Source organism: Equus przewalskii, chromosome X, assembly GCF_037783145.1.
Source record: "Equus przewalskii isolate Varuska chromosome X, EquPr2, whole genome shotgun sequence".
Taxonomy (NCBI): Eukaryota; Metazoa; Chordata; class Mammalia; order Perissodactyla; family Equidae; genus Equus; species Equus przewalskii.
In genome coordinates this window covers 13524332-13536844 of record NC_091863.1, presented here as the reverse complement: position 1 = coordinate 13536844, position 12513 = coordinate 13524332, and the positions used below count along the sequence as shown (strand labels likewise).

Below are 12513 nucleotides of genomic sequence, written 5' to 3'. Positions count from 1 at the left end.
GCTGGCACTGTTTCCATGCCAGTGATTGGTGAGGGGCTCACATGCATTAGGAGAAAGGGAAAATCTGAACTCCAGTCCTTTGTACTTTACAGATCTACACCCCTTCTTTCCAGTGACCCCTTAGAGGGTCTATTTCTGGCACACTAGTCTCTGGAAAATGTCCTGCTAATGACACAGGATTATAAACAGTCCTTTTCCCAGAACAAAAATGTAACCTTTGTATCTCAATCTAATTAGAAGTATTTTCTCTTCCAGAGGCAGGTTCCCCCCCCCCTTTGTTCCATATTTAACAGGCTTCTTTATTGCCAGAAAAGTCTCCAAAAATCATAGCTTTTTAAGATGATAGGCCCTGGCCTGAGACCTTAAATGTGACCTGTGCTCCTGCGCAAGATGGCTGCTCTGACACCAGCGCCTGAGGGTGTTTGGGGTTCTGTGTGTCCAGCCGAAGGCTGTGGAGTCTCAGCCAAATGCAGGGACAGACACTCACTCTCATAGCCCACTGTCCAGGTGATGACCCCTGCCACCAATAACAGTTCTCCATGATTTTCTCCTACGATTCTGAGGTGTGCCTGTCACCTTCCACTGAGGTCCACCAAGACTTGAGGAGGGCACTTTGTCCTCTTCGTTTCAGGGCAGCCCTCTCTGGAAAATAAGCATTTCTTTTCTACCTGAGAGAGGCCCTTGCACTAGCATCTCTTTCCATCGCTGTCTAGGGGCTGGCATTCTTCCTTTAAAGACTTACTCCTTTATCTCTGCAAGAAATGTGGGCCTTGAAGGAGCCCAGTTAGAAGCAGATAACCCGGAGACAATATCGATTGGTTAATACTTTGGGAATTGAGCTGAGAGAAGGCGATGAGCTTATGGAGAAAACAGCACCAGGATGGAGGAATAGGAGATGTGTGCCTGAACACAGTAGGTGCTCAGATAGTTTTTGAAAAAATAAATGAATGGACACGAACCTAGTTCCCTATTCCAGCCCCACACCCAGGCCTGCACGGCCCAAGGGCCACCGTACGTCCTTTATGGGCAGGCTAGAGGTAATCCGGAGCATGAAATGAGATCGTAAATGCAAAGACATCTGACACTCTTCCCCTGGGCGAGAAAGGAGGCAGGGCAACCCCATGATGCCCTCCCCAGCCGGCCTTCTGGATCCCTCTTGTGCTCTGGTAGAACCCAGCAAAGGCCACCCATGATAGAAAACCAGGCCTGTGAGCTGTTGGCTCTAGTTGTGAAGTTTTCCCTGTAGCCTTCGGATCTGTCCAGCTTTATTTTTATTTATTTATTTATTTTAAAGATTGGCACCTAAGCTAACAACTATTGCCAATCTTCCTTTTTTCTTCTTCTTCTTCTCCCCAAAGCTCCCCAGTACACAGTTGTATATTCCAGTGTGAGTGCTTCTAGTTGTGCCATGTGGGATGCCGCCTCAGCATGGCCTGATGAGCGGTGCCATGTCCGCACCCAAGATCCGAACTGCTGAAACCCTGGGCTGCCAAAGCGGAGTGCACAAACTTAACCACTCGGCCACGGGGCCAGCCCCTGTCCAGCTTTAATATTTCTCTTTTCCACCAGTTGGTTACTTGGCGAGACCCAGCCCTAACCTGAGACCCTGCAGAGACCACAGAGTAGGTATGTTTGGTATCTAGTGGGTTCTTTGCCAGTGCTCTGATGTCTTCAACCCAGTCATTGCCCTGCTATGGGAAGTCGAGTCCCAAGAGAGACAAAGCAGGCTCTGACAGATGCTGAAGTGGTATTCTTACCTTCTCCCTTTCTTTCAGCCGTCACTTCTCCCCTGGCCTGGTTTGAAGACAGACCAGAACTCCCAGAACCTACCTTGTTTCCCGAACTTCTCTCTCTTCACCATTTCTGGTCCCTCCCTCCAGGATGCTCCCCTCATCCCTCCTGTGGCCTTCGGAGTTGGGAGAATGAGAAGTGGAGTCTTCTCAGTGGTCATGGGAGTGGCCCAGAACTGCCCCACCTCCTACCCCTTTGTGCACTTTCCTTCTTCCCACCAATTCTCCGTGAATGCCCACACTTGGTCATCTTTCATGGCCCACAGAAATTCCTTGAAGGCCAGGTATAATTCTTCCCAGCAGGTACCACTCACTCATGGGAGGCCTGAGTTAACTTACCACCCCACTGTGGGAGTTGGGCAGTACCTCATGTTACAGAAGAGCAAACTGAGTCTCAGGGACATAAAATGACTTTCCTGCAGTCGTGAAAAGCTCATGTGTGTATCTTGAATCTCATCTCTTCTATTTCAATCACTTGTCAATTAGGGATCACAGACTCAAGTGTTTATTTCATCTTTTTTATCAAGCTCTTCACCCGTCAAACTCTATTTGACATTTTGGTGGGTGAATCAGACGATCCCGTATACTTTGGTGTTTGATGCTGCTTATGACAGATGTAGCAAGGGACCCTTTAGATTCAAGTCAAATTTGGAGTGAGGGATTGTGCTTTTGAAGGAGCCCAGGTCTGGGAGTCAGTCTACTCTACAATTTCTGAGCCTCACTCAACCTCTGAACCTCAGCTTCCTGCTGTGCAAAATGGGAGGGGTGAACTTGGCCAGTGACCCCAAGACTTGTTCAGGCACGGGGACCCTGGAAGTCTCACAGGGCCTTGAGAGCTTCATCTCTTCTGCTGAGTTGCAACTTTTTCATTCTTGCACTCCTGTCAGAAAAAAAAATTTGAACACCCCCTCAAGACACATACACACACACATGCACACATATATTATTAAATTATATATGTCTTCCTGTATTTATTTATTACATATGCTATAAAATAGAAAAATGGGAATTAAAAGGATGAGATGATAAAACGAACATAAATTCGTTTTATGGAACCCCAGGGAGGGCCCAACCCTGCTGCCTGGGAAGACCTTGCAGTACCCTGGTGTCAATGGCCAGTTTATGATGCTCAGGCCCACTACGTGCCCTGCCTGGCTCGCCCACTCTTCCATTTTTCACCAATATCACATCAAAGCTAAGGTTTGCCCCGTGTCCTCTCTGGCGGAACTTCCCCACAGCCACTGCCCATCTTCACGAAGGGGAGACTCAGTTGTAAACTGCACGGCCGCCAATGTTGTAATAAAGTAAGTAACATGTTGGGGAGCTCATTTCCAAGGCTAACCTGGGAGGTCGTATTCCTCTTGGAGGGCTGTTTAGATCTCTGGATGTAAAAGGCAATTGGCCATAAGGTGGGCGACTATTTTGTGTATTCTCTGTATTTTAACCAATTTGGGAATACATTCATGTGGTAATTATGTTCACAGCTTCAATAGAAAGGCCCTGGGCTGAAGTTTAAAGCTCAGAAAATTTAATCACTGGGACAAGTAATTGACAATTATTACACACTATGAGAAGAGCAAAACCATTTTTTACCCAGTTGGAATTACTTAGATATTTAGTGAATATCATGAAACCATATCCACGTTGTGTTAAAAGACGAAAATTATGCTTTGCTCACTTAACTCATAGTAAGTGGCTGGTGATTTTTATACAGAATGAGGTCAGTCATTGAGGGTGTAGTTGAAGTACCAGGTGGAAAGCAGAAAATAGACTCAGAATAGGGTGCGACCGGAAGAGGGGCAGGATTCTCAGCGGAGGTCCCCGGGAAGTCAGCCTTTCAAGAGGGGGAGACGTCTCATGTTTTCCTGGGGGCAGGGGGGGCCTGGGGAGATACTGTGAGGGCCAGGGGGGAAGTTGAGGGAATTCAGGCTTGATGGCTTTAGTCTTCTCTGTGAAGCGAGAAGCAAGATCAGCCACCAAGAAGCTTGGCTGGCCAGCTGCCTTGTTCCCTGGCCTTTTGCTTAAAGGTTCCCAACCTGACCACACATTAGAATCACCTAGGGAATTTTTTAAAAATCCCAACGTCCTGGCTGCACCACAGGCCAGTTAAATCAGAGCCTTGGCGGTGGGGCCCAGGCATTGGTATTTCTTAAAGCTCCCAAGTGATTCTAATGTACAGCCAAGTTTGAGAACCCCTGCTAAGCCAGGACTTGTCAGACTTGAACGTGCATACAAATCACTGAGGAGCTTGTCGAGATGCAGATTCTGGTACAAGAGGTCTGGGGTGGGGCCTGAGATTCTGCATTTTTAGCAAGTTCCCAGAAGCTGCTACTGCTGCTGCTTCAAGAACCCCACTTTGAGCGACAAGGACGTAGACGACCCAGTTTTGACCTGAAATAATTGATGACTGCCTACAGGCTCCATAAAAACCAAAACTGTCGATATTTTACAGTTGGAAAATGGGTATCTTGAGAAAATTATCAGGATTTGTTTTTAATGCGTGTTTTAGAGGAAGAATTTTCTCTTGATAGAAAAATCTAGAGCTTATTTCAGTGGAAGAGGAGAGAAAGTCATATCTGTAGGCTGTTGGTGCTGAAGGGGGGTGTCCCCAGGAGCAGGGCCAGGGCCCCCGTCTTTCCAGAACTCCTGCATGGGGGGGAGGCCTGAGGAGGAGATTTTGAAGGCTGCACTGGAGCATCTGGGTCCTGGAGTTGGAATCTGCCCAATATAGCCCAGATCTCTAAGACGGCTTCCCCTGAGGCTGAGTTTGCCTTCCAGTGACCTCACTTAGGTAGTCCCAGGGGCCTCACAGGGCCCCCAAGCTGGTAGTGGCCCCTGGCTTGAGTTGCTATGAGGTAACCCCTGCCCACTATACTCAGGTACCCAGTCCTAAAGCATTTGTTCAGGGGTGCTTGGCACTGCAGACTGGGGGCCTTGTGGTCGTCTTGATAGTTGGTTCTGTGGTGAAAATGCTTTCAATTCACCAGATAAAATCAAGCCCCTCTCCGGAAGGCAATCTAAGCCTCTGAGAGGGGCTCCCGGCATGCCCCAGGCTTTTGTTCAAATTCCCAGCTCAGAAACCAGGCTCTGCCTGAGGTGGTCTCGGGGACCCTGTTCTGGGTCAGTGTGGGGTTCACAGCCACATTCTGAACTTCCTTCAGTTTTAGTTGGTGCAGGCTTCAGGGGGTCCCCTGGGATCGTTTAGGATATGGTTGTGGGCATCAGGGCTGAGGGTATTAGGTTACTTGTGTGTGTGTGACTTAGTGTTAAATGCTCAGAAGGAAATAGACTCTAGGATTTAGAGAATAGTCTAAATCAAGTGTTTTCGTTTTTTAAATTACGCCTTAAATGAATCCTCATTATAAAAACATCAGTCTGTACAGAGGTCCATAGGGTGAAATGAGTGCTTTCTGCAAAGCTCTGGAAGCAGGAGGCTTGAGAGGTGGGCATGGCTTGTGGGGGTACCTGGTGGGTGCAGATGTGGGGCGGGTCACTGACTGACTGCCAGGAGTTCGGCTCCAGGTTGGCTTCTTCACGAACATAACTCCTTATAAGGAAAGCAGCGTGCCTGCTGCTTTGCTTTGGTTTTCTTTTTCTGGGTGTGTCAGAGAAACACAGGAACCCAGGATGAATTCATTTCCATGTCACCCCCATCAGACTCTTCACTGTCCACAAAGTGCTTTTGCAACTACTGTCTCAGCAGAGTCTCCCACTGGCTGGTGAAGGCGGGTGGCTGCCATGTTACCCTCTATGGCAGCTGTGGGGCCTGACCCTCTGCTCTTTCTGTAGTGACAGCATGGTGAGCTCTGTAATAACTGGCCTTGGGTGAGTTTTAGTCAGCCTTTCTGGGTCACAGTTTCCTCATCAGTAAACAGGGTCAGGAAGAGGATAGAGATGTAAGCTTAGATCTTTGTGACAGTTAGATGAGGGGTTCAGATAACAATTTTGTTACCCTCCCAGGTTTCTGAGCCTGACTTCTGCCCCACGCAGGCCCTCCCCACCTCCCCATCTGCCCCGGGCCCTGAAACTTTTCCCCAGAGTCTCCATCTAGCCTCCAGCCCTCCAGCCCCAGCAACTGGCCAACGCCCAGGAGAGTGAGGGTCTCCAGCGACCTGCAGATCCAGATTGCCCACTGCCCACCCAGCCACACTGCCTTCGCTTACCGACCCCCACCCATGCCCCCAGTGATAATGGGCACAGATGGAATGGACGAGTGACCACATTTAAACCCATTGGCAAATGATGTTTTGAAAAACCCAAACAAAACGTTCCCTGTCACCTCTGAAGAAATCACGCTCCCTCAACTTCAGCATTAGTTGGTGGCTCCTGTCACACTCCTTGACTTGAAGATGTCCCCGGGCCCTTGCTAATCAGTCGTTATCTGGCTTCTTGGCTCGTCCTCAAAGACAAAGACCTGCCCTTTGAACCCTCATCTCATGAGCTGGTTGTTATTCCCAGGGCATCAGAGCTGGGGCTTCCAGCACTGGCTCCTGCAGCAGCGATGCCCACGCTGCTCGCACTGGGCACCCTCAGGTGCCCTAGCTGCTGACCCAGAGTTGGGATGCCTGATGGCAGGGTGAATGACAAGGGGAGGCTGGTCATGGTACCTGGTGGGGAGCTGGTACTCAGTCCGTGGTGGAGGAAGTGCAAGCCTCATCTCAGCGGGCCAGTGGCTCCCTAGGGAAGGGGCTGGGGGTGCTCACGGGGCCTACTTTGGCTGAGTAATCAGGCAGGTCCAAAGCTGTCATGTGGCAGGAGGTGGAAGTGAGATTTTAGCCCAGGGCTTCCTTTCTTTCCCTTTTGCCCCAGTCCTGTTCCCAGAGACTTGAGGCCCGAGCAGGGGATCTGAGGGCCTCCCTGTAACTCATGGGTCCTCAGATGCCTTCCCACCCATGTGATATCTGTCTCAGGAAGGCTGAGGCTGAGAGGGTGGAGGCCTCCTAGCCCTTCCATAACAGAACCTTAGCTGCTTTGGGCTGCACTCCCCAAAGATAGGAACTCTTGCAACCCTTCGGTTCCTTCCCCAGTGAGAGGGACAGAGGAGGGCTCTGGTGGAGAAAAGAGAATGAGCCAACCGTTCCATGATTTTCTGGAAAGGATCTGGACACAACTTTGAAGAAATCTTACGCTCGAGTGCTCTCTCTTGCACAGCTCTTCAGGCATATGCACTCAGCCTTGAAGGGGACAGCTCTTGCCAAGAAACAAAATGCATGGACGAGTGTGGACCTCCCAGCTCCCACAGGGAGACAGAGCCTGGGATTGACCCTGACCTCTAATCCAAGCCTCATTGTACCCTCGGGCTAGTTATCTAACCTTCCTAGGGAATCAGTGTTCTCATCAGTAAAATGGGCATAATTTTAGGACCCCTCTCGTAGGGTTGTTCTGAGGATTAAATGAGGCACTGGATAGAAAGTTCTTAGCATTCTCAGAAGAGGGCCTGGCCCACAGCAAATGCTCAACGAGTTTTAGCTCCAGCCATTTGTGAGAGGACCAGGGGCCTGTGGGAGGCACCCCACCCTGGTGAGGTCCCCTCCTCACACTCTGAGCAGGAAGGTTCTGGGGGAGTAGCAGGCCTAGAACCAGGGCCAGCAAGGGAGAGGAGTGAGGTTTCCAGGAAGACATGAGAGCTGGCACTTGAGCTGCAGGCATGTGCCAGGAGCAGGAGGGGAGACACTGAGAAGTTTGTCTTCTCTCCCTTGGTGGGAGTGGGGGGAGGTGGGAGGCAGAGAGGGAGTGAGGCTGTCACCTGGAAGTGTGGATAGTGCAGCCCGTTATAAGAAAGGAGTCTCACTGCTGGATGCTCCTAAACCCACAGGAAGCCCGAAGATGGCACAGATCACGTCTTGACTTCTCGCAGTGAGTTCCCTCGCAGGCCATCAGAAGCCACTTCAGATGGGTGGCTGCAGGTGCCTTCTCTGACCATTGCTGTCCTTGTCCTCGCCAGTCCCACCTCAGCTTACCTTCAACCTTTTCTCACCCCTCCCTGAGAGTTCTGGCCACTGTGAGGGACAAGGCAGACCCTTCTGGAAGAGGCTTTAGGTTCCCAGGACCTTCACAGAGCTGCGAGCAAGTGGCCAACAAAGCTTTGTCCTGTTGATGTTGATGCCTCTCCTTGCAGAACTTTGATGCCTTCTCATGCTAGCAAATCTCTGTCTGATCAAAGACAAGTGCCCCCGACTAGGCTATAATCCCCATGAAAGCAGGAACTTTGTCTGTGTGGCTCATGACAGCATCTCCAGACCCTAGCAAAGTGCTGGCATGCAGTAGGCATTCAGCAAATTAATTGATTGGGTGAATGAATGAATGCATGCATGCAAGAATGAATGAATGGTGTATTGAAGGCATGGTGTTTTCTGGGCTGAATCAGAAAGCGCTCCTCTCAGGAAAAACCAGGCCCTTCATCTGGGGCAAGCCCCCTGAGCTTCCCTGGGGGCAGGCTGCCTCTCTACTGTGCCCCAAGGTTATTATTGGCCAGCATGTTGGGTCACTTGGTGGTTTCCAGAGGGCACCCTAGCCCTAGGGAGCCAGGCTCTGGAGCCCTCCCTCAGGGACACCACAGTACACCCTACCAAGGGTGTCACCCACTAGTCCTTGCCCACAAAATTGTTTGCACAGCATCCTTCTCCTGCTTCGGAGAAACTCCTTGTTTCTTGCGTTTGACACGTTTTGATTGTCTGGAAATATCACAGAGTTCTTCATTTGTTAAAGCTGCCTTCCTGTAGTGAGCCCTCATTTATTTATTTCTACTCCCACCATGTGCGGGTGGCTTCCCTTACTTGTTTTGGAAGTTGTGTTGGTAATTTGAGGGCGAGGAGAGGAGGCCGAGATGACCACAGGACTAACGTCTAGACTGCTCAGACAGGTGAGGTCAAGAATTGGAGCTGCCTAAGGCCTGCCCAGTGAGACTGAGGATTATTGAATTATTATTGAGCCCAACCAGACTCCAGGGCTGCACAGATCCCTGAGTTAGACATGGTGCCTGCCTTCTCCATGGTAACAAGGCTAAATATGGACGTGTTTCCATGGAGAGCCATATCACGGCTGCAGCCCTGCTTCCTCCAGGAAGCACCCAAGTTGGGTTCCTTTGGCCTCTCAGGAGGCAGCCAGAGGTGCCACAGACATCAAGAAAGCCTATCTCACCTTTGAGAATGCTTCTTTCCAACAAGTGTTCCATTTCCCCAGCCCTAGAGTAGTCAACATCCTCTCTTCCTGACAGCTAGAAGTTAGGAGAGGTCACGGGTCAGACAGATGAGCTGATTGGGGAAAGTGACACTGGACCTGGTGATCACTCATACAAGTTATCCCATCTTGGCCTTGCTCCGTGGAGGGGATTTTCCTATTATTGGGAAGAAAGGGGATGTCGCTGGTGGGAGGGAGACAGTGAGACAACTGTAATGACTCTTGTGTAAATGCAGTGCCATTCCTCTCATCAAGCCTCTTTGGAAGAATTACTGCCACAAAGAGTTTTTTAAATGCTTTCCATAATTGGGATGGCCCCCTTCCATTTTCACAGAATATTCTAATGTGACAGGGTTTTATTTTTTTCTTGAAGGAAAGGAAGTCTTTGCTGCCTATTTGAATTTGAACAAGTCAAAACTCTGCATATCTTAACTGTCTGATATAGCAATGTGGAATGAAACTTTGTTTTTGTTGAAGGCTAAACATATAAGCTGAGTATTAGGCTTAAAAATACTCTGTTTAACCTCACTTGGCTATTTAGTCATTACATCATCTGTGTTTATAGCTTAATCATCTGTTAAATTGGGGCTCTCCACGCACAGCTGATCATATGGGTGTGTTTGTATATATTAGGAAATATCCATAACACGTATGTATACATAGAGATAGGTGTGCCCCCTGGTGAACTAAGATATGGAAACTTATAAAAGATGTGGAGAGAGCTCTGAAGGCCATTATAAATAGTCTCGGACGGAAGTTTCACATTGTGTGTTCTGTGTTGCAGGCCGAGTGGCATCGGAGCTGAGTGATGGACGATTTGCAGTCTCAGAACCTCTCCATGGACATGACCGACTCCTCTCCGGCCTTGGCCAATAACAGACTAGAGAATGGCATGGCCCAGCTGATCACCACTGAGGCCTGGAACATCAACTCCACTGACCTGGTAAAGAAGGCCCTGGTGACCGTGCCGGCCCCATCCATTCTGAACCCCCCAGCCGAGTCCCAGAGTGGCATGGCTCTGAAGGTGGCGGCCACCGTGCTCCAGCCCCTGTGCCTCGGGGAGAGCCCGGTGGTGATGCCCATTCACATGCAAGTGGAGGGAAGCTCCGCACCAGAGCTCAACCCTAACAGCAATGCCACCTACGTCATGACCACGCAGGGCCCCGTGCAGCTGCCTGTGGTGCTGGAGCAGCACGTCTTCCAGCACCTCAACTCCCCTCTGGTCCTGCCACAGGAGGCTCCGTGCTCCTCCAGTGCCATCCACAACAACCTCTTTCAGGGAGCCGAGGACCCCGAGGCCCAGCCCCAGCTCCTGGACCTGCGGATCCCCAGCCAGCCACAGGAGCCCACGTTGCCATTTGAAGCTGTGCTCCAGAATTTGTTTCCCTCCCAGGGTGCTCTCGGCCCCCCACCCTGTCAGCCTCCCCCTGGATATGCCCCTGTGCCCCCCCAGCCTTTTAACTCCCCCTTGTCCCCTCTGGTCCCACCGGCCACCCTCTTGGTGCCCTACCCTGTGATCGTGCCCTTGCCTGTTCCAGTCCCCATTCCCATCCCCATCCCCGTACCTCAGAGTTCTGAATCCAAGTTCAGCCCCAGCTTCCCCAAGGCGCCATCATCCTTTGGCCTGCACCCCTTTAAAGGCACCCAGACCCCTCTAGAGAAGGAGGAACTAAAGCCCTTTGACATCATCCAGCCGAGGGAGTACTTCCAGCTCAGCCGCCACACAGTCATCAAGATGGGGAGTGAGAACGAGGCCCTGGATCTCTCCATGAAGTCAGTGCCCTGGCTCAAGACTGGCGAAGTCAGTCCCCCGATCTGTCAGGAAGATGCAGCCCTAGACCTGTCACTGGCAGCCCACCGGAAATCTGAGCCTCTCCCTGAGACACTTTATGACAGCAGTGGGTCAGTGGACAGCCCAGGTCACACCCTGATGGAGAAACTTCCCGGCAGCATGGAAATGCCCTTTGGCCCTGCCACGCCCCGTGAGGCCTCAGCCATGATGGATAGCCACATGGGCAGCAGCGACACTGCCGAACCACTCAGCCAGCCCAGCCAGCCCAGCAGCGAGGTCAAGGCTGAAAATAACATTGAGGTTGGGAGCGAGTCCCAGGTGGCCAAGGTGATTGTCTCGGTGGAAGACGCTGTACCTGCCGTCTTCTGTGGCAAGATCAAAGGCCTCTCGGGCGTGTCCACCAAAAACTTCTCCTTCAAAAGAGAAGACTCCGTGCTTCAGGGCTATGACATCAACAGCCAAGGAGAAGAGGCCATGGGGAACATGGAGTCCCTTAGGAAACCTGTCAAAAACCGGAGCATAAAGTTAAAGAAAGTGAACTCCCAGGAGATACACATGCTCCCAATCAAAAAACAACGGCTGGCCACCTTTTTTCCAAGAAAGTAAATAATGGCTTTTTAAAATTTTTATGATTATAATATGGGGAAAGGTGCATTGGTTTTATAAAAAGGCATTTAAAACAAATTATCTTTGTTAATTATTTGGGGGAGTAGTTGGGAAGTGGGAAGGTAAATTGGCTGTAGAGGCCCTGTAAGCTAGTATCATTTTCTTTTTTAATTTTTGACTTTTCACAAATGAATAAATAAGAGCAACCTATTTTTCAAGCAGATTGCACATTTTTTGCAGCTTTAATGGAATATTGGGTGAATCAGAGGGGTAAAAAAGCTATTTTCATTGCCACAAAGTGCTTTGATGATGTAATACCTAATAAAGGGTAGGATGAATATTTCACAATAAATGTTTGTTTGCACTAATTGGTTGCAGTCTTCTATCATTTAAAAAATTTGCATTCCTTAACTGGCATGGTTTGGTCAAAATTGTTGCCTGTAAAGCACTACAAGTTGTTTGAGTTTAGAGACTAAGCTCTTCGGGCATATTGGGCAAAGAAGAACCATATTGGTCCGTGCCCCATAAAAAGAGGATTAGGAATATGTATGACCTTGAGCAAGTCACTTCCCCGGCTAGACCTTTGTTTCTTCATTTGTAAAAATGTGGCAAAGAGAGGGGGTGGGGAGGTGAGTTTCAAGGACCCGAGGCCCCCTTCCAGGTCACAGAGGCCCTGGGTGTGTAGAATGCTGTCCGAACTTTTCATGGACAAAAACAGACAAATGTCTCTAAAAGGAAAATTTACCGGCTTCCTCCCCGCCCCCTCCCAGAATTTAGCTGGAAAGGACCTTCTTTTTAAGGGCAATAAGAGCATTGTTCTGAATGACTGAAAGTCTTGCAAGTCAAAACAGTGACCGAAGGCCACTCAGAAGGAGAGGAAAGTCCATTACGGGTGGATTAGGAGATGTCTCATAACTGTCCCCAGCCCTGGGTAGAGATATCTGGGAGTGGAGTGGGGAAGGGAAGAGAAAGTGATTCCTTGTTAGTTCGGCCCAATAATTCTTAACTGGGGGTGATCGTGCCCCCCAGGGAACATCTGGCAGTGCCTGGAGACACTTTTGGTTGTCACAGCTGGGGGAGGGGATGCTACTGGCATCTGGTGGATTGAGACCCGGGACATTGCTAAACATCCCACAATGCACAGGC

The 12513-nt window shown here is 50.0% G+C and overlaps 1 protein-coding gene across 2 annotated transcripts in view; it reads left to right on the top strand.

Moving 5' to 3' along the window:
* The window catches only part of RAI2 (retinoic acid induced 2), a 59871-nt gene extending 48136 nt beyond the window's left edge, over positions 1-11735 (top strand). For both annotated transcript variants that reach the window (XM_070603352.1, XM_070603351.1), the window contains exon 2: positions 9754-11735. In XM_070603352.1, coding sequence (XP_070459453.1) covers positions 9778-11367 — 1590 coding nt within the window. In that variant the 5' untranslated portion in view covers positions 9754-9777 and the 3' untranslated portion in view covers positions 11368-11735. The remainder of the gene's footprint in view (positions 1-9753) is intronic.
* Positions 11736-12513: the final 778 nt, after the last annotated feature.